Source organism: Bos indicus x Bos taurus, chromosome 20, assembly GCF_003369695.1.
Source record: "Bos indicus x Bos taurus breed Angus x Brahman F1 hybrid chromosome 20, Bos_hybrid_MaternalHap_v2.0, whole genome shotgun sequence".
NCBI lineage: Eukaryota > Metazoa > Chordata > Mammalia > Artiodactyla > Bovidae > Bos > Bos indicus x Bos taurus.
The window spans coordinates 56,417,725-56,443,768 of NC_040095.1; the positions used below are offsets into that span (position 1 = coordinate 56,417,725).

General features: G+C 44.2%; 2 protein-coding genes across 4 annotated transcripts in view; both read left to right on the forward strand.

Moving 5' to 3' along the window:
* Positions 1-6,682, forward strand: part of RETREG1 (reticulophagy regulator 1) — a 159,988-nt gene extending 153,306 nt beyond the window's left edge. For 2 of the 3 annotated variants that reach the window (XM_027519999.1, XM_027520001.1), the window contains one exon: positions 2,641-6,682. In XM_027519999.1, coding sequence (XP_027375800.1) covers positions 2,641-3,134 — 494 coding nt within the window. In that variant the 3' untranslated portion in view covers positions 3,135-6,682. The remainder of the gene's footprint in view (positions 1-2,640) is intronic. The other variant, XM_027520000.1, reaches the window with a different exon arrangement.
* A 5,220-nt stretch (positions 6,683-11,902) lies between these two features.
* ZNF622 (zinc finger protein 622) lies at positions 11,903-25,712 on the forward strand. The gene is made up of 6 exons (XM_027520187.1): positions 11,903-12,698; positions 13,575-13,835; positions 14,053-14,215; positions 16,802-16,914; positions 24,151-24,294; positions 25,494-25,712. Exons 1-6 carry the CDS (start codon positions 11,987-11,989, stop codon positions 25,619-25,621), a joined length of 1,521 nt encoding a protein of 506 aa, XP_027375988.1. The 5' UTR covers positions 11,903-11,986; the 3' UTR covers positions 25,622-25,712.
* The last annotated feature ends 332 nt before the right edge of the window (positions 25,713-26,044 follow it).

Genomic DNA, 26,044 nt, shown 5'->3' on the forward strand with positions numbered 1-26,044 from the left:
TAGGAAGAGGGACTGGTGGGTGACTGGTAATTAATATGTTTCCTTTTGGGTGATGAAAATGTTCTAGAATTAGGTAGTGGAGATGTTGTACAGCCTTGTGAATATACCAAAGACCACCTAGTTCAGTTCAGTTCAGTTCAGTCGCTCAGTCATGTCCGACTCTTTGCGACCTCATGAATTGCAGCACGTCAGGCCTTCCTGTCCATCACCAACTCCTGGAGTTCACTCAGACTCACGTCCATCGAGTCGGTGAAGCCATCCAGCCATCTCATTGTCTGTTGTCCCCTTCTCCTCCTGCCCCTAATCCCTCCCAGCATCAGAGTCTTTTCCAATGAGTCAACTCTTCACATGAGGTGGCCAAAGTACTGGAGTTTCAGCTTTAGCATCATTCCTTCCAAAGAACACCCAGGACTGATCTCCTTTAGAATGGACTGGTTGGATCTCCTTGCAGTCCAAGGGGCTCTCAAGAGTCTTCTCCAACACCACATTTCAAAAGCATCAATTCTTCAGCGCTCAGCTTTCTTCACAGTCCAACTCTCACATCCATACATGACCACTGGAAAAACCATAGCCTTGACTAGACGGACCTTTGTTGGCAAAGTAATGTCTCTGCTTTTGAATATGCTATCTAGGTTGGTCATAACTTTCCTTCCAAGGAGTAAGCGTCTTTTAATTTCATGGCTGCAATCACCATCTGCAGTGATTTTGGAGCCCAAAAAAATAAAGTCTGACACTTTTTCCACTGTTTCCCCATCTATTTCCCATGAAGTGATGGGACCAGATGCCATGATCTTAGTTTTCTGAATGTTGAGCTTTAAGCCAACTTTTTCACTTTCCTCTTTTACTTTCATCAAGAGGCTTTTTAGTTCCTCTTCACTTTCTTCACCACCATAAGGATTGTGTCATCGTCATATCTGAGGTTATTGATATTTCTCCCAGAAATCTTGATTCCAGCTTGTGCTTCTTCCAGCCCAGCATTTCTCATGATGTACTCTGCATATAAGTTAAATAAGCAGGGTAACAATATACAGCCTTGACGTACTCCTTTTCCTATTTGGAACCAGTCTGTTGTTCCATGTCCAGTTCTAACTGTTGCTTCTTGACCTAACCGTACACTTTAAAAGGGTAAATTTTATAGGATATGAATTATATCTCAAAATCTATTATTTAAGAGTGTGAGAAAAAAATCTAAGCCAGTCAATGTCAAATTCTTCCTTTATTTTGAAAACAAATAATTGGCAATGAAAAAAATTCTGGAATATCTGGTGGCATTATTTATAGCAGTAATGGGAAATAGTGAGACACACACACGCTCAGTCATGTCCAACTCCTTGTGACCCCATGGAATTCTCCAGGCAAGAATATTGGAGTGGATAGGCATTCCCATCTCCAGGGGATCTTCCCAACCCAGGGATGGAACCCGGGTCTCCTGCATGGCAGGCAGATTCTTTACTATCTGAGCCACCAGGAAAGACCACAGTTGTGGGAGACAGGAAGAGAAAAGCTAATCCCACGTATCCAGAGCTAGCGCTCATTAAGAGGGACTGAACCATGGGGGACAGGTTTCCTGAATCAAAAGCTGACTCCAGGGTTGCTCATATTCTTCTTCCAAGGTAGTTTTTTTTTTTTTTTTTTTTTAAAGCTTTCTTCTCTTTTATAATTAGGTTAAGTACAATTTAAAATAAAATTTCAGACAACTCTTGTGCAATAACTTTTGCTAGTCTCATTGGATTATTTCAAGTCATTTTAACCATATACTGAAAATATAAGCAATTATAATAAAGGATTATGAATAAATTATTTTACACATGTATTTACAGGCAAGAACACACTTCCTTTTTCTAGAGGAAGGAAGAAGGCTGTGTGATGTTGAAATAATACAGATTGGGAGATTGGAAAACCCAAGTGTAGCCTTGCATTTGTCATAACTTACTATATGGCCTTGCACAGGTAACATAATTTCTGTGGATCTCAATTTCCTCATCTTTAAAGTGTATTAGAACAAGAGGCTCACTGAAGTCCTCTCAAGTTCTACAAGCTGTAAACATCCGTAAGACCAGCATAACAAACCCTTTAATCTTAAGCATCCTGTCTCAGGGGCTTCCCTGGTGGCTCAGATGGTAAAGAATCTGCCTGCAATGCAGGAGACCCGAGTTCTATGCCTGGGTTGGGAAGATCCCGCTTGGAGAAGGAAACAGCAGTCCACTCCAGTATTCTTAAGTGAAAGTCGCTCAGTCTTGTCCAACTCTTTGTGACCCCATGGACTATGGGGTGAGGCCTGGGTTTGATCCCTGGGTTGGGAAGATCCCCTGGAGGGTTTTTCTGGAGTAGGCTGTTCCCCTGGAGTAGGCTACCCTACTCACTTCAGTATTCTGGCCTGGAGAATTCCATGGATTGTATACAGTCCATGGGGTCGCAAACAGCTGGACATGACTGAGCGCCTTTCACTTTCACTTCCAGTATTCTTGTCTGGGAGATCCCATGGACAGAGGAGCCTGATGGGCTGCAGTCCATGGGATTGCCAAAGAGTCAGACACAACTTAAAGACTAAACAACAACAGCTTCATCAGTTAAAAGTTGAATCATTAAAAAAAAATTATTATGGTGCTTAAGCCTCAATTTCTATTCTGCATTTTACAGACCTTGACCGACCTAGTGAGGAAGTTTTCTCTCGAGACCTTTCAGATTTTCCATCGCTAGAAAATGGCACGGGAACAAACGATGAAGATGAATTGAGCCTTGGCCTGCCCACTGAGCTCAAGAGAAAAAAGGAGCAGTTGGACGGCGGTCCCAGACGGAGCACGGAGAAGAAGTCAGCAGCTGGTCTCAGCCTTCCTCTGAGCAGTGACCAGACGCTGCACCTGATGAGCGACCTGGCTGGGGACGTCATCACGGCCGCGGTGACCGCCGCGGTCAAAGACCAGTTGGCAGGCGTGCGCCAAGCGCTGTCTCAGGCTGCTCCCAGCCTGGGGGAGGACACAGACACGGAGGAGGGCGATGACTTTGAACTCCTGGACCAGTCAGAGCTTGATCAAATTGAGAGTGAATTGGGACTGTCACAAGACCAGGAAGCAGAAGCCCAGCAAAATAAGAAGTCTTCAGGTTTCCTTTCAAATCTGCTCGGAGGCCATTAGTCTGGGAATCAGCTTATTATGACAGAGCACAAACTACCAAAAAAATTTCAAACAAGCAAAAAAGAAAAAAAAAATCAAATCTTTTCAAACTGTGAGCTTTACTGATTACTTTAGAATTTTTTTTGGTCTTTCTCCCTCCTTCTGCAGTGAATTCATTGGATATATGTCAGCTGACACTGATAGATTGATATTTCTCATAGTTATTTTTATGTAATGAGCATGGAAATGAACTTTATATATATGTATATACACACACACTGTGTTGTCGGAGTTGAACATTAGCAGTTGTTTTTAAAGTAAAATGGAAACACCCAATTATTGAGATCCTCCCATAAGTATTCCTTACATTTTCTTCACAATTTTTCAAGCATGCAAAAACAGTTTATTGTAACTCACTGAAATACTAACAATTGTGAACACATGCTATATTGGCTCCTTGTTCCTAATACTTGGACACAGTTAAAAATTTTTGGTGGATTTTGACATAAAAAGACAAAAATTATCAAAGTCACTTTGGTTGAAAGACTTGGGAGAGACTATTAAAATCAATTTCCTAGGATAATTTTTTGAAAATATATTTATGTTGGATAGGCTGATACATTTCCATGTTATCTCTGCAGTTGTAGACTTTAGGCTTCCTTGTAAATGGCATGCTCCATTGACTGCCAGCTCGAGCCTTGGCAATGGGTGATATTAGCGTGTAGAAAGCAAGTACTTAGATATCACGTGTCTACGTGGTTTTGATGTAAACAGAAATAGGCTGCACTTTGTTGTTTCAGTTGTCATGTATTTGTGAGAAGGATATTGTGAGTGCAGATCTATTCTGCCTGCTCAGAACTAGGTTAAACCCTCATCTTTGATATTACAGAAAAGTCTCTTAAAATAGTTCCTGGTATGTTCTATGAGTGATGTGGTCATCCACCGCAGAGAAACAAGAACTGTTTTCATAGTCTGACTCCCTGGCAGGAGAGAAACTTGCCTGGCTTTCAAGTGTATTTATTTGCCATTGAAGTCAAAACGTGTAATCTGTTTCTTCTTAGGAAGCTAGAATATATATTTTCTTTTACTTTAAACATTTTAGATTACTTACAATCAAATTCGACTTAGGTTTTTAAAAGGACTAAAGAGCAGAAATCAAGCTACTTCTGTTTGTGCGACAGAAACTTTTAATAGTGTCGAGGGACCATGTCAGCAGCTACCAACCATCTCTTCAATCTTCAGGTAGAGCTGGCATTTTGACAGATGCACACAGACATCTGAGCCCCTCAGAAAGGAAGGATAATCCAAGAATACAGGAAATCTGAGGTCCCCTCTCTTTACTTCATCCCTTCCCTTCTGTGTCTAAAGAGTAATAGTACATCACCTGACATTTTAATGTAACATCTCATATTTTGTTTTTCTTTCTGAGGTATTAAAATATCTAGACTAAATTTTGCCAAATGTTAAAGGGAGAGAAGTGACTGAAGACTCTGACCGCTTGCTTTTCGTGATTGATGATGCTTCCTTGTTATTAGTGCCTCGTGACTGTGTTTGATGTCCTTTATCAATACAAAAGTGAGCCCGTGCCTTCATCATCTTGCCCATTTCGGTACAAATGGAAACCTGGTGTTAGATCTATGAGCTGTGTGGGTTTGCGAGGAATATCCCTGACTTCTGTTTCAGCAAGAGTTTCTGGACATGAAGAAAAATACAGTCACGTATTTATAAAATAGTTTGTTACCAGGTTTCTTTTTTTATGTGTATGTTTCTTCATTGGAAAAAAACTTCTGGCCATGAAGTCAGAAAGTTTAAAGGTCTTTTAAGTTTCTTCTATGAGGAGAAAAATAAGTTAAATAACTCAAATAATTAAAGAACGTGTTACAAGCTTCAGTCAGTTCAGTTCAGTTGCTCAGTCGTGTCCGACTCTGCGACCCCATGGGCTGAAGCTTACAAGCTTACAAGGAGATAAACTCCAAGATTTGATGGTATAAATCATAAAGCTAGAATCAAATGTTATAAACTATAAATTAAAAGGGGTTGGGGATAGGGAGGGAGGTAGGTAGGGTAGAAAAATGTGTTACCACCCTATGGTGGAGACATACCAACTCTCTGTGGACACTTGCATTCTAACTACATATGCACTTTAATAGCATTTATTGAAGAATGGTGGTGGTTTAGTTGCTAAGCCATATCAGACTCTTGCGACCCCATAGAGTGTAGCCCGCCAGGCTCCTCTGTCCTTGGGATTTCCTAGGCAAGAATACTGGAGTGGGTTGCCATTTCCTTCTCCAGGAGATCTTCCTGATGAAGGGCTTGAATCCAGGTCTCCTGCAATACAGGCAGATTCTTTACGAATTTACGGATTCTTTACTGAGTCACCAGGGAAGCCCTATGTGACTATAAATATACACAACGTAATAATGGTACTCTTAAGTCTATCAAACATCGGGATTTTGAGGGTTTTCATCTTGTGTGTGTGTGTGTTTCTGGCAGATTGGGGTGGAGGGGACATTACATATAGTCCTGTTTCTGGTTTTAAGATGTGCTAATGATAAACCTAGTGATTGATTCAGTTCAGTGGGAAACTACAGATCCTTTATTATGATAATTTATACAGTCATTAAAATGGGAAGCATGGATTTTTCTTTTAATTGTAGAGGAGCTATAGAAAGATGTCTTGTTCACTTCTCATAGGAAGTGCTGAGCAAAACCATACAATGGGAAAAGCATACCCTGGTCATGCATTTTGATCTGGAACAATAAAGCAGGGCTCAAGTTCCTTTTGGAAGGTCAGTCTAGGTTTAAAGCAGTATTTATATTCTCATTCTGCAACATTTTTACTGTTTTCACCCTAAAAGTCTTCAGAAGTGATTTTTGAAAACACTTTAACATAGTACCTCGATATGCCGAGGAGAGATTTAACTCAAAGTTCTCTTGGCCAGTGGGCTCGCATTTATCAGGGACCTGTTGGCCATAGACCTCCTCTTTTCTACTGTTTCTCCAGTCAATTGCAGATACTGCTGCTGGATCTCCTCAAGGTCCAGTTATATTCCTCATGCCCATAAAAACAGAAACACTCTGAGTCTCTACTGTTTACCAACTGCAAAGTGAACAGCAAATTCTAGAATTCAACTCTTTACCCAAAGGTGATACCTTAATACTTCCTTGTCTCGTTTCCCTTTCTTTACCATATCTTTTGTATCACACAAGCTAGGTATGTAATCTTCCTAAATATACCGCTTATTTTCTTCTGTCCACAGGATCTCTTCTCTAGCCCCTTTTTTCCACCTACAGATGAAGTCTTCATTATCCCCACCTCCTTCAGTGCCCATCTGAAATGTCAACTCCTTAATGAAAACTTATCTCCCTAGTTGATGCCATTTTTCTATTCTAAATACCCATTGCCACTTCCTTTGTATCTCATTGTATTTGACCCATCTTTATGCTATTAGTTACTTGTGAATTTCTTATCCTTAACAAGACAGAAAAATCTCAAACAAAGGTGTATTAATTTATAACCAGTAGGATATTATGTATGTGATTTTGTGATAATAAAATACAGATATTTAGTCTTTGTCCCATTCCTTGCATGGAGCTCCTAAAACCCTTGGAAGGTCTTAATGATGAGAATGATAAATGTGTCTTTGTTATCTTGATGAGGTGACTTTTGGACAGCCCTGGGTAGGCTAGCTGAGAGGATGTCATAACCAAAGCTCCAGGGAGAGAGAATCTCTTGTTTGGGACCTTTCCAACCTCACTCTAAGTATTTCTTCATTGGGCCGTTCATTTACATCCTTTAGTTTCCTTGGTAGGGCCTCTCCGGTGGCTCAGTGATAAAGAATCTGCCTGCAGTGCAGGAGACACAGGAGATGTGTGTTCGATCTCTGGGTCAGGAAGATCCCCTGAAGTAGGAAATGGCAACCCACCCCAGTATTCTTGTTTGGAGAATCCCATGGACAGAGGAGCCTGGCAGGCTACAGTCCAGGGGGTCGCAAAGAGTCAGACACGACTGAAGCTACCTAGAAGTCACCCCTGTTTCCTTTGTAGTAAACTGGTAATCTAGTGAGTAAACTAGTCTCCAGATTTCTGTGAGCTGATCTAGTAAATTACTCAAGACTGAAGAGGACGTCTTGGAAACCTCTGATTTACAGCCAGTTGGTCAGAAGCACCACAGCCTGGACCTGGAATTGGCTTCTGAAGTGGGGTCAGTCGTGCAGGACTGAGCACTTTGACCTGTGGGATCTGACTTCATCTCCAGATAGATAGTGTTAGAATCAAGTTGAACTGGAGGACACTAGCTGGTGCTGGAGAACTGTTTTGTAGTCTGGAAAAAAACACACATGTTCCTGGAGATAGATAGTGAGGAGAGGTGATAGGAGATACTGAAAACCAGGCAAAGGAATGTAACCTTCATCTATGGGCAACAGATAACCATTCTTGAGCAGAAGGAGGCACACAAGAGAAAAGATGGCTGAGGAGAATTATTGTAACGATCTCTGTGTGCTGGAGGGTAGATTAAGAGGAACGAGAAGGCTCTCCAGGAGACCAAGTATTAATAGAATTGCAGCCCTTGGAGAAATTCACATGATGGAGAAAGTAGAGTCCCTTTGAAGGAAAAGTAAAAACACTCGGTGAGTTTAAAGATACTGAAATGAGTCATGAAATAGATGGAAGGAGGTAGGGAGGAAATAATGACCTGAAGAAGGAACAGATGCTTGAAGAACCACAGATAATGGAAAAGAGAAAACAGAAATTCTTTACTTAACATAACCATTCTCTGCTTTAATTTTAGAGAAAGCTTGGAAATATATATTGTATTGTGTATCCCTGCTGGATTCATACTAATTACATTTCTTAAGATGGGTATCCAGAGGACTCAGCTATTTTAAAAGATTTTGATAATCTCAGAATTTTCTGGAATAAAAATCATCACAAAAGAATCGTTCAACACATACTAAATAATCCATGTGCCAGCACTGTTCTAGTTTTGGGGTACACAGCAAGGAAAGGAGTCCCTGTTCCCAGGGAGCTTGTAATCTGGAAATGGAGGACTAACCCATAATGGGACTGACTATTCTGGTCTGCCAAGGATGGAGGCAGTTCATGGGATACTGGACTTACTGTGCTAAAATTGGGAAATTAGAAACAAACAACAAATCCTAATGGTGGCCAATTTCCCTAAATGGTCCCCAAAGACACCCCATTCATGTACTCATATACCCCCTCCCACACTGATTAGGGCTGACCTTTGTAAGTAACAGCATATTGCAGAAATGACCGTGTGTGACCTAAAGACATTATGACTTCCACTTTGCTTACTTTGAGGGAAGCCAGTTGCCATGTTACAAGGACACTCAAGCAGCTCCATGGAGGAACCCAAACCCTCCTGCTATCAGTGTGCAAACAAGCCTCTTCTGAGGGGATCCACCAGCCACAGTCAGATCTTCAGCTGCCTTAGATTCTTGATGTGACTTAAGCTCTGTCCCCTGCAACTTTATGAGTCGGAGAGCCACTCCAACTCCTGACTTACAGAAATGGAAATAAGCAAGGTCTGTTGTTTTCTTGCTAGATGTTGGGTATAATGTGATATGGAGTAATACATGTCTAGTACGGTGATGTGAAAAGAATGGTAAAAAAATTCTCCTGCAATTCAGGAGACCCAGGTTCAATCCTTGGGTCAGGAAGATCCCCTGGAGAAGGAAATACCTACTCATTCCAGTAGTATTGCCTAGAGAATTCTATGGCCAGAGGAGCCTGTTGAGTCCATGGGGTCACAAAGAGCTGGACACCACTGAGCAACTAACACACACATTGCTGTGGAGAAAAGGTATGCTCGGGAAAGATTTATGAGCTGGGAGTAGGCACTACTATGACAAGAGGGTGTGGATAGGCCTCTCCTATAAAAACATTTGGGTAAAAACCTTAAAAGTAAGGGAGCAAGACAGCAATAGTTGATTCAAGCAGAATAGTAAATGATTTCTGAGACATAACACCAACAAAAAGATGCTTGCTTAGCTTTGTTAGAGGAACAACAAAAGTGTCAGTGTGTCTAACGTGGGTAAGCAGGGTAGGGCAGGAGGTCAGGGGTAGGTGTAGTGGGCACGCTAGAATAGAAAGGGGATCCTCTTCGTCACTTTGGACTTCCCTAGTGGCTCTGACAGTAAAGAATCTGCCTGTAATGCAGGATTCAACCCCTGGGTTGGGAGGATCCCTTGGAGGAGGGGGTGGCAACCCACTCTAGTATTCTTTCCTAGAGAATCCCATGGACAGAGGAGCATGGTGAGCTATGGGCCATAGGGTTGCAAAGAATTGGGACAGGACTGAAGCAACTTATCACACATGGACAATAAAATATCACAGACTGGGTGGCTTATAAACAACTTTTTTTCCCCCCCACAGTTCTGGAAGCTGGAAGTCAGGGTGCCAGCACAGTCTGGTGAGGGCCCTCTTTGTAGTCTCAGACTTATTGTATCCTTTCCTGGGTTTCTTTTAGAAGACCACTAACCCCATTGGGAGAAATCTGACCTCACACCCTAACACCTCCCAAAAGGTCCACCTTAAATAATACCATCATCTTGGGCACTGTTTTCAATCTATGAATTGTGGGGGAACACAAACATTCAGACCAGAGCAGGAAGGTGTTTGAATCTTATTGTGAGTCAGGGGAATCCACTGGATGGCTTTCAGCAAGAAGAATACAAAGACTAGACTTGATTTTTTTTTTTTAAGTCTTTTCTTTGGTGGTCTGGCTCCCTTGTATTTAAAACATGTAGCCATTCAATTTTGAAACAGGCTGATTGCTTGTTAGGCTGTGCACAGAAGTATAAGAACTCCCCTTTCCGTCAACATAAGTGCCTCCTATAGAACTGGGCTGGGACAAATGAAAGGACAGAGCTAACTGAGCACACGAAATGAAGCTAGTCTGAAGTGCTGCTGCTGCTGCTAATTCGCTTCAGTTGTGTCCCACTCTGTGGGACCCCAGAGACGGCAGCCCTCCAGGCTCCTCCGTCCCTGGGATTCTCCAGGCAAGAACACTGGAGTGGGCTACCATTTCCTTCTCCAGTGCATGAACGTGAAAAGTGAAAGTGAAGTCGCCCAGTCATGTCTGACTCTCTTATCGAACCCATGGACTGTAGCCTGCCAGGCTCCTCCACCCATGGGATTTTCTAGGCAAGAGTACTGGAGTGGGTTGCCAGTGCCTTCTCCGAGTCCGAAGTGAGGTGGGCGTTAGTTGTAAATTCACTCTGGAATCCCAAGATTTAGTACTAACAAACCACGTAAATGTCTCATTAAATCCTTTGTCTTGACTACCTGTTGAAATAATATTCAGGTCACTTAAGTGGTGTCCAGCTCTTTGCGACCTATGGCTTGTGGCCCACCAGGCCCCTCTGTCCATGGGATTCTCCAGGCAAGAATACTGGAAAGGGTTGCCACGTCCTTCTCCAGGGGATCTTCCTGACCCAGGGATAGAACTCATGTCTCCTGCATTGGCAGGAGGTTTCTGTACCACTATCACCACCTGGGAAGCCTGCTATACTGGGCTTATTACAGGATCCAGTTCAGTCACTCAGTCGTGTCCGACTCTTTGCGACCCCATGAACCACAGCACGCCAGGCCTCCCTATCCATCACCAACTCCCGGAGTCAACCCAAACTCATGTCCATTGAGTCTGTGATGCCATCCAACCATCTCATCCTCTGTTGTCCCCTTCTCCTCCTGCCCTCAATCTTTCCTAGCATCAGAGTGTTTTCCAATGAGTCAGCTCTTCGCATCAGGTGGCCAAAGTATTGGAGTTTCAGCTTCAACATCAGTCCTTCAATGAACACCCAGGACTGATCTCCTTTAGAATGGACTGGTTGGATCTCCTTGCAGTCCAAGGGACTCTCAAGAGTCTTCTCCAACACCACAGTTCAAAAGCATCAATTCTTCGGCGTTCAGCCTTCTTCACAGTCCAACTCTCACATCCATACATGACCACAGGAAAAACCATAGCCTTGACTAGACGGACCTTTGCTGGCAAAGTAATGTCTCTGCTTTTTAATATGCTGTCTATGTTGGTCATAACTTTCCTTTCAAGGAGTAAGCGTCTTTTAATTTGATGGCTGCAATCACAATCTGCGGGGATTTTGGAGCCCCTCAAAATAAAGTCAGCCACTGTTTCCAGTGTTTCCCCCATCTATTTGCCATGATACGGAGTTTAAAAAAATGGCCATCTTATCTTTCTTTCTGCTTTCTTAAAACATGGCTACTATTAGATTTAAGATGACCTGCATGTCCGGGATTCTATTCCTAATGGGCAGCAGCTGGACGGGGGCTCTGTGCTCCCAGGTGCGAACTATTGATTCAGGAGGTTCCCCTGCGCCCTTCATTGGAAGGGCCGCCCTAGTAAGGCCGAGGCTCTGGCCTGGACTCTGGTTTTCCTGTGAATTCCCTCAGCCTCCAACCTGAGTCTCTCAGCCCTCGGGAAGAGGTCTCTGATGGTCCGACCAACGGTCTAACCAGCAGTCCTGGCTTTCGTGACACCCACTCCCGGGGCTGCAGGGGCACGAACTTCAGAGAGTCCTCGACCGTCGAGTGGTCAACCACATCAGTCCTCCGGATTCCCCAAGCCGCGTTTCCGCGAGGCGGCCACCCTTCCTGGCCTCAAGTTTCAACGTACAGGAAAAAAAACAAACCCAGACATTAATTCGGCCGGGGCTAGGCCTGTCAATCAATAACCACTTCAGAACACGTCCACTTTTGTTGACTCAACACTCAGCTCAGGTCGACTGGGCGGGGCCGGATGCGTCACTGGCTTCCCCCACTTTCCCGGGACTCTCCGCGGCGGAGGCGTGGCTACAGCCTGAGAGGCGGGACTTCCTGTCCGGCTGGGGATGACACGATTCAGTCCGGAAGTCAGCTCGCAGTTCGGTTCTTTTGGTGTGGTCAGGCCTCTGGTTGCTAGATTTCTGCCTCGGTCGCGCATTATTTCCCGCCTGGGGATGGCGACCTACACCTGCAACACCTGCCGGGCGGTGTTGGAAGATGCGGAGGCGCAGCGGGTCCACTACAAGACGGACTGGCACCGCTACAACCTGAGGCGCAAAGTGGCCGGCATGGCCCCCGTCAGCCTCGAGGGCTTCCAGGAGCGGGTGCGGGCACAGCGGGCCCTGGCGGAGCCAGAGAGCAAAGGCGCGGCCACCTACTGCACCGTCTGCAGTAAGAAGTTTGCTTCCTTCAAGGCCTACGAAAACCACCTCAGGTCCCGGCGGCACGTGGAGCTCGAGAAGCAGGCGGTGAGTCGGAAAGTGGCACTCATGAACGAGAAGAACTTGGAGAAAGGGCTGGGCGTAGACAGTGTGGACAAGGATGCGGTGAACGCGGCCATCCAGCAGGTCATCAAGGCTCAGCCGTCCACGTCTCCCAAGAAGGCGGCGCCAGCGCCCGAGGCGGAGCCCGGGTGTCCCGTGGCCGCCGGCGGACGTGGGACTCAGCCGCGAGACCCGGGCGAGAAACCTCCCCGGCTGCGGTGGTTTGAACGGCAGGCGAAGAAGTTGGCGAAACAGCAGGGGGAGGAAGAGAGTGAAGAAGACCTGGATGCGGACGGTGAGGACCGGCCTGGGGGGCGGGGCTAGGGAGGGGTTGGTCCTCAGGTTTTCAGTTTATCCTTGAGGTTGGAGCGGGGAGGTGTCAGTTTTTAAGTGAAGATGATGAGTGAAGGTGGTTTCCATGCCTTCTGAACTGACCGGTGTGGCCAGCATCCTTACAGGGCATTTTATCAGTTAAGTCAGTTGTCAGTTCAGTCGCTCAGTCGTGTCCGACGCTTTGCGACCCCATGGACTGCAGCACGCCAGGCCTCCCTGTCCATCACCAACTCCTGAGTCTGCTCAAACTCATGTCCATCGCATCCGTGATACCATCCAGCCATCTCATCCTCTGTCTTCCCCTCACTGTTGTATTAAATTGAGATACTGAAACCTTAAGATGGGCGAAGGGTGAGAATTAGCTTAGTAAATATTTGTAGAATGAATAGATCCTTTCTCTGTTTATTGAATGGAGAGATTTTTAACATATGCAGAAGGGTACACATTACCCCCTACACCTTCTGCTGTAGAATGTGTTATTTCTATTGGGTATCTAGTTATGATGGCTTTACACTTAACCTAGTTTGGTAAAACCGTGCACTGTGAAGTTCAGAATCAGCTAACCTGAAACGGGAGGTTTGAGCCTTCGACCTAGCTAACTTGACTTGGTGAGTTTTTTTTTCCCCCTTTCTTCCCCTATGGCATCTCACATCCCACTAACACTGATTGAAAGTGTTCATATATACCTAGAAAAGGAGCCAAAGCCCCCTTCAACGGGTTTACTGTGCCCTGAACAAGGAAGACTAAGGCATTCCTTAGCCATGCAGACTGGTGAGTGGTAAATGAATAGCTAACACTGACATCTACTAATTTTGTTTTCGAAATCTCTGGCTTGAAGACTGGGAGGATATTGATTCTGATGAGGACTTGGAATGTGAGGATGCTGAAGCCATGGAGGAGGAGGAGGAGCAGGATGCAGAAGAGGAAGAGGCAGGAGGAAGCACCCCCCTTGGTGCCATCCCCATAACGGACTGCTTGTTTTGTCCACATCACTCAAGCTCCCTCACAAAAAATGTGGCTCATATGACCAAAGTCCACAGCTTCTTTATTCCTGATGTAGAATATCTTTCGGATCTTAAGGGACTGATTAAATATTTGGGTGAGTATAATGTTCTTTTCTTTTTTAATGATGAACCCCTGCATTATTGGGGGGCATTAACTTTGTGTTTCTCACCAGTCTTGGATTTAATGACCTACTGATTTTGTGAAAATCAAAAACTTGACCACCAAGTTTTTTATTGTGATTAGATAGATGATGAGATATAATCTGGCTGCAAAAAGCTGCTTTCATGTCTTTTTCTCAACTTTTTTTCCAGGAGAGAAAGTTGGTGTTGGGAAGATTTGCTTGTGGTGCAACGAGAGAGGGAAGTCCTTCTACTCCACGGAGGCGGTACAGGCACACATGAATGACCGGAGTCACTGTAAGCTCTTCACAGATGGGGACGCTCTTTTGGAATTTGCGGACTTCTATGATTTTAGGTCAGTCTGGTTTGTAACATGGAGCGAAGCAAACTCATCACATTTGCATTGGATTCACCTGTGCCCCTCCCTGGTAACTGTGTCTGGCTCTGTCGGATACCCTATTCTTAATACCTCTTAGAACACTTTTGTAAGAGGTGCTTATTTCCTGTCATTTTGTAAATGAGAAACTGAGTATCACAGAGGTAAACACACATATCTGACAAAGAGACGATCTTAGGCCCAAACTGTAAGTTTGTCTGGTTTGAAAGCTTGTTTTTGTTTGCTGTGGTGTCAACGGTCCGAAGTTCAGTTTTGCCTGAGTGGTTGGTGCTTAGTGTCGGTGTGCCTATGACCCATCACAGCTCTGCTTTGCAAGCAGGTGTGTGTCATGACCATGCCAGAGTGCAGAGTCCCCCTGATACAGGTGTTCAAAAAAGTCCTGGTCTTTTAAGTTGTCCTTTTGCATTTTCCTCCTGATTTCTCATTTCTCACTTGTCCTGACAGTTTTTCATTATAGCCACTTTGGTGGCTGTGTAGGGGTAAAAGTGGCGGCTGTGTAGGGGTATCCATTGTGGTTTTGATGTGCGTTTCTCTGATGAGAACTAATGCAGTTGAGAACCTTTTACTGTGTGTTAACTAGGTATCTTAACCACTTGAATATCTCTTGTGAAGTGTCCGATCTAGTCTTTTGTCCATTCCTGTTGACTTATCTGCCTTACTGTTAACATTTTAGTGTGATTTTCTCTAATTATTTTCTGTGTGTATTTGTGAAAGACAGAGATTCTTCTAGAACTACAGTGTCTTAATTTGCTGATTTCTAGATGTACTCATGTCACTCTTTGGGATAATTAATTAAATTAAAAATTTTAAAATTCGGTTCTTCAGTTGCACCACCCACATTTCAAGACCTATGCTTAAAAGCAGATGTGCTTTCAAAGTAGCCACCATACTGGACACGCAGACTGAAGATCTGTATCATCACAGAGTTCTGGACTGCACTCTTCTAGAACTTGTTTCTGTAAGGATTTAAGTTGAGGAGAGCTGCATCTCCCACTGTACAGCCTCTTCCTCTTCCCCTGTTTGCCAGCCCTCCTCGAGAGAAACAGATAACACAGATGAAGAATTGGTGTAGGTTATTTGCTCACTGTTTTTAGGAACAGTTTTAGGTTCTCAGCAAAATTGGGCCGAAGGTATAGCAGTTTCTTATGTACTCCTCACCCTACAAGTGCATAGCCTCCCTCATTATCAGCCTCCCCCAGTGGCACATACATTGCATTTGATGAACCAAGTTGACCCACCAGTTATCGCTCAAAGTCCATAGTTCAGTGTTCGCTCTTGGTGTTGTCTGTTCTGTGAGTATGGACAGATGTACATATAGTGACCTGTATCCACCCTCAGAGTAGTTTCATTGGCTTACACATCCTCTGTGTTCTGCCTGTTCATCATTCTCCTTCACCCGATCCCTAGAAAACAGTGATACTTAATATCTCCATATTTTTGCCTTTTCCAGAATATTGTCTGGTTAGAATCATACAGAATGTAGCCTTTTCAGGCTTCTTTCACAGTAACATGCTTTTAAGGTTCTTCTGTGTCTTTTCATGGCCTGCTAGCTCATTTTTTTTAGTGTAATCCAAAACTATTCCCTTGCATGGATGTACCAGTTTGTTTATCTAGTCACCTATTGAAGTCCGTGTTGGTTTCTTCCAAGTTGTAGGAATTTGGATAAATCTTCTGTAATCCACCTGCAGGTTTTTGTATAGACAGAAGTTTTCGACTCCTTAGGGTAAATCCAAGCAGCAGGCTGGGTCTTATGGTAAGAGTATGTTTGATTTTGCAACAAGCGGCCAGCTCTTCCAAGGTGGCTCTGCCCTCCTGTATCCCTGCTGGCAACGAAGGATTCCTACTGCCCAGACCCTCCCCAGCATTAGATGTTCCGGGTCTGGGCCATTCTGATAGGTGTGTAGTGATATCTCTGTTTTAATTTCCATTTTTCTGATGACATATGCTGTGGGCATCTTTTTTATATGCTTATTTGCCATGTGTTTCTTCTTAGTGAGGAGTCTGTTGAGGTCTTTGGCCCATTTTTGGCCGAATCGGTTATTTTCTTACTGTTGAATTTTGAGAGTTCTTTTTACATTTGGATAACAGTCCTTTATCAGATGTGTCTTCTGTCAATACTTTTTCCAAGTCTTCATCTTGTATTTTAATTCTCTTGATACTGTTTTTCACAGAGCAGAAGTTTTTAATTTGAATGAAGTTTAGTTGATCAGTTCTTTCTTTCATGAACTGTGCCTTTTGTGTCATGCCTAAAAAGTCATCACCAAACCTTAAGTCATCCAGGTTTTCTTCTATATTATCTTCTAGGATTTTTTATAGTTTTGTGTTTTACATTTAGGTCTGGGGTCCAATTTGAATTCACAGGCTATTTGCTTACTTTACTAAAGAGAAAATGCTAGCAAATTGTTTTCTCTCCAGAAGCTTTCAGTGTAGTCCCTGTAGACGTTAACCCCTACCCGCCACCCCTTCAGTGATCTAGTAGGTTGGCAGTATTTTAATGAGATTTGGGGTCTTGGTCTGTGTGTTAATGGCATTCCATGGTTCCAGGAGTAGCTACCCAGATCACAAAGAAGGCGAGGACCATGATGAGACTGAGGAGCTGCCCTCAGAAAAGACCCTGGATTATGACGATGAAACCATGGAGCTGATTCTCCCTTCTGGTAAGTGCATTTGTCCAGAATACGTAGCTTCACGCCATTGAGATTATCGGAGAAGTGTGTTCCCATCACTTGCCTTCCACGCTGTGGGGAGAGAACCTACAACTTCAAGTGTGTGTCTATGTTCCTTGGACTAGGTCACCTCTGAAGGGAGCCCCATAGCTCTGATTTAGCTGTTTTGTTTAAGTTGCATCAGTGTTTTCCTCACTTTGTTGTGATTTATAATGCTTTAATCGGCCGTTTCCTTTCTTTTCAATACATAAACCTTTTGTATACTGTTTATTATCTAGCTTTTTGGCTCCTGGATTTTTCTTGTTAAACTTGACTTTGCCCTTATTCCTTGAACTAATTCCTGTTTCCATAGTTGTTCAGACTGCATGTGTTAGTCTGGCATGGTTGGATATAATTGACAGCACCTAGGCTTCCTGTTCATATTCTGGGTGCAGGGAGAGACTTGGAGTTTCAATTCTGCCTTCTCCTTTGGGGAACAGCATTCATAATGGTAGAATTTTGTCCCAGATATGAAAAGAAGAAGGAAAGCTATGAATATGAGAAGTGTGAAATATTGTTTATAGTGTTATGCTTAGCTGATAGGAATGGGAGCAGCTAGAGAATATACATTTTAAAATGACAGGGAATGGAATGATAAGATAATAAGGTTCTAATAGTATATTTACTGAGAAGTTAGTATATTCAGGCAGATACATTATTTTATCTTTAGATCAAGTCTGTGAGTTAGATTCTGTTGTCCTTTTTTGACATATGAGCCACCTGAAGCTTAGACGGATGAGTAATTTGCCTAAGATCAGGGACCTCATCAGTGAAGAGCCCATTCCACCTTTCCTCCACTGCCTGGGAGATTTGCTGTGATGGGGGGTGCAGGAGCAGCCATGCTGCCAGTGGGTACATGTCTGCCATGATGGAACCACCTTGTGCTGTTTGCAATCCACATGCAATATTGCTGTTTAGGAACAGACAGCCCTGCTTAACCTGGAATAATAACCTTCTAAGGTGAAGGGCAGCTTTATGCAGTGACAGTTGGAGGAAAGTGCCGGCGGAACCTGTCTTGAGGATATAGCTCCTCTACAGTGATAAGAAAGCTATAATGCAGCAGAATATTGTGGCCCGTACAATACACAGCAGCAAAACAGGCTTACGTGTATCACAAGGGACCTGATCTCTTCCCCTGGTGAAAATACTAATGCAGAACCTCAGACATAAGTTTGAAAACTTCTTTTTCAAAAACTAGTTGCTTGGGCCCTTATTTTATTAGGTTCCCCTTCCTTGCATGCTAAGTCGCTTTAGTCATGTCCGACTCTGCGACCCTATGGAGCCCACCAGGGTTTTTACCACTAGTTCCACCTGGGAGACTAAGATCACAGTAGACTTGGAGAAGGTGAATGTGCTAGTCCCTGCCAGCAGTGTCTGGCTGTAGCAGGATCACTAGGAATGTGGGCTTCGTTTTGCAGCCACTTTAGCACTTTTCATGACAAAAGTCTGCTCAACAGTGAGGATATCCTATTTAAGAAATATAGGCTATTTTGAGAGAAATTTTCATCTGGACTTAAAACTTCAGAAACTTAAAGACTCCTTAGCTGTCTAGACAACAACACATTGCCCAGAGTGATCCAGTCTCCTCAGGTTCGCCAAAGCCAAAACTGAGTGTCTTCTCAGGATCCTTTATTCCTCTCCTAAATCCAGATGGTAACTAATTGCAGTTCCTAATTAGTTAGGAATTTGCGTTTTGAATAATTTTTCTTTTTTTTGCCTCCTTGTCCATTTGTCTGTGTTACCATGAAAGCTTCCTCTCTGGCCTTCTCCAGTCTGATTTCCACTTGGCCACTGGAACATTCTTTCTAAAACAAACACCATTCTGCTATATTTTCTTTTCCCTCTGGAATTCCCAGGGGCAGCCCTGGCCTTCAGGGTCACTTTGTCACCAGTGTCTTTGTGTGCTTCCTTTTCCTGCCCACGTGAAGTTTCCCTCCTCTAGGCCTTTGTACACGCACTGCCTGTCTTCTTCTGAGACTCAAGTTGGGTTCCATGCTCCAAGCGGCTGAGCTGAGCTCCCGCCCTGGGTGAGGAGAGTCTCCTCTGCTCCTGTGACACTCGCACGGCCCTCATGATGGGTCTCTTCTTCTTGGTACTCGTTGACTCGCTTGCCTTCTGTCCCTGTTTCTGTGAGGACCAAACTGGCTTCTTTCATCTCAGCACAGTGCCTCAGATACATGGGAGCCACGTCTGTTGACTGAGTGACTGGAAAGTTGGAGGTGACTTCCCTGGGCCTGCCACAGGGCAGGTAAAGAGAGCCGAAGGAGCCACCCTGGGCTCCAACGTGGCCTCAGGGACCACGTGTCATATTTGCCTACAGCCCCAGGTGGCAGATTGCTTGTTCATCACACAATCAAAGAAAGGGCCATGAGATTAACTTGTAGGTCCAGTTTCTTGGGTATTATTTAGTCTTTATTTTTAAGATATTTTTTATGTGGACTTTTTTTAAGAAATCTTTATTGAATTTGTTACAACATTGTTTCTGTTTTATGTTTTGGCTCTGGGGCAAGTGGTATCTTAGCTCCCTAACTGGGGATCGAACCCACACCCTCTGCATTGGAAGGCAAAGTCTTAACCACTGGACTTCCAGAGGAGTCCTATTCTCGCGTTTTTAAACATGAACTTCCTTACTGACAGCTGCCTGTCCACGTACAGAGTCATGCTGTTTTAAAGTGTCGAATGGTGACCTCAGGCAGCTCTTGAGGGAGACTTGGCAGTAGTGAGTGACCCTTGTGGTCCTAGAGTACCAGGCAGTACTGTACCATTATACAGCCTCTGGAGAGACCTAACCGACTGCCAGGTACTGCCCCAACCCGGGGTAACTAGGCTCTGCACATCTCTTCCTGTATGTACATTTTCCTGGGGAAAGGCCATAACGGCATCAAGTAACCTGTGTGGCTACACAGATTTTTTTGACCATGTGAATAAGTGTATCTCCCCACCCTGGGGAGAGTCTGCATGTAGTGTCTAAAAAGCATGTGTGACCTGGAGCCAGAAAAGGAACTATCTACATATACATCAGTCATTGCCTTCCTGGGTCTTCTTCACAGATGACTGACTTCTGAAACCTTATAATAGAATTCATTTAAATAGCAATAGTACATGGCTTTCTTAGTGAACCAGAAACTAGCAATATTCTGAAATTTTTTCCAGCTCTACAGTTACATACACTTTTACTATCTCATTTTAAAAACCAGTCATCCTCTGGTCAGTCTTGGTTGTAATGAGATATGACAGTTTATTGTCCATTGGTTTTCTCCCTCAATACTGGTGTGGGTTTTTTCTAATGAACCAAGGAAATAGGAACTCTCAAATAAACGCCGTTTAGACGTATAGTGGCATTATGGCAGTATATTCAATCACCTGGTTATTTCTTTGAACAAATTCATCATTCAGAAACTTCTGATTATGTTCAGTTATATGACTGGGTGGTGTGGACATTAGCATGAAGCTGATTTGAGAAGGGTTCTAATGTGGAGAGCATAGTGGTATTTAATCAACGACCCTTAGTAGAGTCTGCATAAAACTGGTTTCAAAAGCAGCAAGTAGTTGGGATTCCTTGACTGTAGTTGCTTCAGGTCAGTTTCAGTTCAGTCGCTCAGTCATGTCTGACTCTACGACCCCATGGACTGCAGCACACCAGGCCTCCCTGTCCATCACCAAATCTCGGAGCTTGTGCAAACTCATATCCATTGATTTGGTGATGCCATACAACCATCTCATCCTCTGGCATCCCCTTCTCCTCCTGCCTTCAGTATTTCCCAGCATCAGGGTCTTTTCCAAGGAGTCAGTTCTTCACACCAGGTGTGTGAAGTTTCAGCTTCAGCATCAGTCTTTCCAATAAATGTTCAGGACTGATCTCCTTTAGGATGGACTGGTTGGATCTCCTTGCAGTCCAAGGGACTCTCAAGTGTCTTCTCCAACACCGCAGTTCAAACGCATCAATTCTTCGGTGCTCAGCTTTCTTCACGGTCCAACTCTCACATCCCCATATATGACTGGTAGAAAAACCATAGCTTTGACTAGATGGACTTTTGTTGGCAAAGTAATATCTCTGCTTTTTAGTATGCTGTATAGGTTTGTCATAGCTTTTTTCCAAAGGAGCAAGCATCTTTTAATTTTATGGCTGCAGTCACCAGCTGCAGTGATTTTGGAGCCCAAGAAAATAAAAGTCTGTCACTGTTTCCACTGTTTCCCCATCTATTTGCAATGAAGTGATGGGACCGGATGCCGTGATCTTGATGGTCCCAGAGGCAGTGACATAAAGCATCCAGTAGAGGGCGCCGAGAGTATTTGTATCCAAGACTGGTCGGCTCAGTTCCCCCTTCGCTCTTCAGTTCCTCTGGAGCAGGTTGGTGTGAGGACAGCTCCAGTTAGTTGCTGACTAGCCAGAAGAATCTGCCACTGGATCCACAAGAGATACATAATCAATCTTAGGGAAATTACTGTTAGAGATACTTCTTTTTCACTGTCTAATGTCAAATGTTAGGCTCTTTGTTAAGTAGGACCCCACTCCAGTACTCTTGCCTGGAAAATCCCATGGACGGAGGAGGCTGGTAGGCTGCAGTCCATGGGGTCGCTAAGAGTTGGACATGACTGAGCGACTTCCCTTTCACTTTTCACTTTCATGCATTGGAGAAGGAAATGGCAACCCACTCCAGTGTTCTTGCCTGGAGAATCCCAGGGACGGGGGAGCCTGGTGGGCTTCTGTCTATGGGGTTGCACAGAGTCGGACACGACTGAAGTGACTTAGCAGCAGCAGCAGCAGACAGTCTTTTTCATTTTAATTGAAGTATAGTTGATGTACGCTGTTGTGTGAGTTTCTGTTGTACAGCAAAATGATTCTACATGTTGGCGTAAATATGTATATGTGTGTGTGTGTTCTTTTTCATTAGAGTTTATTACAGGATATTGAATATCGTTTTCTGTGCTGTGTAGTAGGACATTGTTGTTTATCTATTTTATACATAGCAGTTTGTATCTGCTACTGCAGTTACAAAGCCCTAATTTCTCCTTCCCTGACCCTCTTTCCTCTTCAGGAACCAAAAGCTTGTTTTCTATGTCCGTGAGTCTGCTTTGTTTTATTAAGTTCACTTGTATCATATTTTAGATCAGGAGTGGACAGTCTTGTAAGCAGTTATTACTGTGGCAGAAGATAGATGGACAGGTGGAAGCTTTAGCCTGACTCAGACACTTCCCATCTGTTACTTATGGACAGGCACGCTGTGTTCTGGTACGAAGCGGAGCTGTTCTCAGCGCCTGTGCTAGGTGCTTACTGCCAGGCACGCCTGTCATTGCCACAGGAAGGGGTGGCTCTAAACAGCGCTTACAGTTCTCCTGCCAGGTGTCAGAAACCCTGGCACTGATTCATGAACCCTCTTCAAACATGTCTTAAAAGATAGCCTTCAAGAATAGGTATGTCTAAATGCTGCTTACAAATGTAAATAAATCAATTTAGTAAGTCCTAATGAGCAGCATTATCATTTAATGATTCTGAGGAAGTCTTTGTTGCAAACTCAGAGCATCCTGACCTACATTATAAATAGAAAGTTGTCATCAGCACTGCTGGGCTTTGCTGCTAGAGCCTCCATGTACGTGCGAGCCTTCTCCATTGCTGTGTCTTACTTGTTTCTGGTGGTCTGGGAGCTTTGTTAATTCTTCCCCCACCAGAACAATCGGGTCCAGGGAGACATCGTTCATCCATGTTAGTATCCAGAGACCACAGCATCCTGGAATTGAAAATTTCTTTTTTTGTTGTTTCCTGAGTCTGGTCACAAATCAATCACCTGGAAGTAATCACTTATTCATATCTGTGTAGGGAGCAAAATGTTACACAGGTAGCTCGTCAAGTACTGGGACTTCACACAAAATAACCTGATAGAGATTTTTCTAGTAGGTTAAAAATCTAGATTCTAAAAGCAAATATAGCCATCTATAATAGTTATAGTATTCTGTTCATGGTCTTTCTACCCAAAAAACTTCCAACACTTAGAAAGCAGTAGGTCGGGGTTTCTCCACTTCAGCACTGTGGACATTTTGGGCCAGATAATTCTTCACTGAGGGGCTGTCCTGTGCATTGTATGGTGTTTAGCCAAATCCCTGGTCTCGACCCACTAGGTGTCAGGAGCTTCCCTCTACCTGTGACAACCAGCAGTGACTCCAGTCATTGCCACGTGTCCTCTGGAGATAAAGTCACCCCTGTTTGAGAAGCACCCCATTAGAGAATGTTAGCAAAGGGAAAGTGGATTGGCTTCTCTTCTAAACCCAGACTGTGGCTTGTAGAACTAAAATCGGGCCATTATTGGTTCAATCTTTTTTCTTTTAAAGAGAGTTAAAATTCCTTGTCTCCTAGGACCCTGTTACCTGTATTAGTAGGGATGGCCATGTGAATTTCTGTGGAGGCATATCGTAAGTGCGGGGGCTGCATTTTTCACCTGACAGTGACTTGTCACTGTCTCTACTGTTATCACTTGTCAGCGTCTCTACTGTTCTTTTCTCCTTTAGCCGTAGACTTAATTGGTTGAATATTTGCAACTATTATTCTATACACAAGTTTTAATTTCTTACAGAACTCTCTGTTCCATGTTGCTAGGTCACTTCACTCTGTTTTATGCCACATTTCCATCAAGAAGTATTTCCCCAGTTCACAGTCTGCCTGGTTGTGTGTTGTTGTTGTTTAGTTGCTAAGTTGTGTGCGACTCTTTGCAATGCCATGGACTGCTCTGTCCATGAGACTTCCCAGGCAAGAATACTGGAGTGAGTTGCCATTTCCTCCTCCAGGGTTTTTTTTTTTTTTTAATATTTATTTACTCACTGATTTGGCTACACCAGGTCTTAGTTGCAAACTCGGGATCTTTAGTTGTGGCGTGTGAACTCTTAGTTGCAGCACGTGGGATCTAGATCCCTGCCCAGGGATCAAACCTGGGCCCTCTGCTTTGGGAGCACGGAGTCTTAGCCACTGGACCACCAGGGATGTCCCTCAGTGTCTCTGCTCGGGTTTGCCTTCTTTCCCTCGTTGGTTAACATACAGCTTCATCTTTCTTCAGCTGATAGGAGTGTTTTTTTTCCTGGCACATGCATTTCCCAGCTAGATTAACATGAAAAGTGATTTGGAAAGCTCTTGCTTTATAACTCTGCTTTGAAAAATGATCCACCTCCGTACTTCAGTACTGTTCTTTTGAAAACCAGGTGCCAGGGTGGGTCATCGCTCCTTGATGAGATACTACAAGCAGCGGTTTGGCTTGTCGAGAGCTGTGGCGGTTGCTAAGAATCGGAAGGCTGTGGGCCGGGTCCTGCAGCAGTACAGAGCCCTGGGATGGACTGGCAGCACAGGTACGTCCGTGGGGACCTCCCGGGCCAGCCCAGGAACTTGCGTTACACAAAGGGGCTTGGGTGATGTGGTTCTCTTCACTCTGTTCTTGTGGGTCCTCTCTGGGGAAAACTTACCTTCTTGCCTATGACGACTTGAGACACATATGGTGATAAACCCAAAGCTCTATGACTTAAAAATTTCATATTCCCCAGCACAGTAGCTTTTTAAAACTGCCTGTAAACCATTAACTTTTTTAGGAGGTATAATTGCAAAAATAATTGTTTAGTAATCATCAAAGGTTGAAATTCTGGAGGTTATACAGTGGAATTAAATAATGTCCTTGAAGCAATATAGTTTGAGCTGTAGAGTCAAACATGACTTACCTGATATTCTTATAGGTTCTTATACAAAGAGTCTGAGTAATTTAGTTAATCGAAGCCTCTGCTTTCTCACTGATAAAATGGAGGTGGTATTAATAATATTTACGTATAGAGTCGTGCAGGTTGAACGTCATAAAGCATGTATGACATAGTACATGCACATAATAAACGCCGGCTATCATCCTTCGTTGTGAAATTTTTCTTTAGAAAGCTTAGTAAGACTCAGAAGGCTAGAGCACGCTACTGAAATTGTTCAGCTTTGAAACATCATCAGTATGAAACTATTTAAATCTATTCTGAGGTCTGCTGAGTGCAGCTCGTTATGCTTGGATCTTTGAGGAGAACGTCAGTCCCTGAAAACAGGAATGGGGAGAGGTGCTTTCCGATGGCCTGGAAAGCGCCGAAACTGAAATCCATTGTCAAGGCCTCTGTGTTCATGTATGCACATGGGTTCCCTCGCTCGGGCTCCCTGGGAGCTGTGAAGCCACTTAAATGTAGTGGACAGACTTCCTGTTAGTCTTGTCAGGAATTCCTGTCTGACTTGGTTTCTAGTCTGCCTTTCTCTGTGCCTTTGGTCAGTGGGCTTCACCTTTTGGGCTTCTAGACCTTTTCAGGTGATGAAAACTGAAGAGGCATGTATATAGAGAGCAGTCCTGGTGCACAGTGGCGGGCGCACGGAACCCCCCAGGGCTCGTTGGATAGAGGCATCAGATAATAACTCCTGGTTAAATATTAGAGCCCGCTTACCTGAAACCAGCTTTGATTCTCTGCCAAGTTGGGTTTTCTCTGATCACGGCTCACAGCCCTTTGCCTCATTCTCACCCCCTTCCCAACCCCAGGAGCAGCTCTGGTGCGCCAGCGGGACATGCAGTATGTCCAGAGGATGAAGTCGAAGTGGATGCTGAAGATGGGGATGAAGAACAACGCTACCCGGCAGATGCACTTCCGGCCCCAGGTGCTGTTCTGATCGGCCAGGGGCTGGGACGATGGCCCTCCTGCTGCCACTCCCCTGTACTTCCTCTGTCCTGACCTGATAATAAAAGCCAGGATCAAATTGACTCTCCCGTGTCATTTTTGGACAGGGTTGAGGGGTCATCTTTTCACCCAGTGAGTACTGTCTACTGGACGCAGGCCCTGCCCTGCTCCTGAGAGGTGCTGTGTAGTGTCAGCTTGGAGCTGATTTAGGGCTGTCAGAGTAGCGTGGGGGACTAAGGACTGGCTTGTCTGCCCTGAGCCTGGCTTAATGTTCAGAGGAACACCTTGCTGTGTCCTGGATCCGAGACCCGCATTAGGTGCTTTGAAGCTTCTGGGGGAGCAGAGTGGAGTGTCCCTCATTGGAATGTACTGTGGCTCCCGACATGGCGATGATCTCTGGGCACTTTCATTAAAT

What these genes read in the sequence shown, in the direction of transcription:
- ZNF622 (XM_027520187.1), top strand. Translation starts at nt 11,987, where the DNA reads ATGACACGATTCAGTCCGGAAGTCAGCTCGCAGTTCGGTTCTTTTGGT. An exon ending in GCGGACTTCTATGATTTTAG is followed by an intron (nt 14,216 to 16,801) that starts GTCAGTCTGGTT and finishes CCATGGTTCCAG; the next exon opens with GAGTAGCTACCCAGATCACA. An exon ending in GGGATGGACTGGCAGCACAG is followed by an intron (nt 24,295 to 25,493) that starts GTACGTCCGTGG and finishes TCCCAACCCCAG; the next exon opens with GAGCAGCTCTGGTGCGCCAG.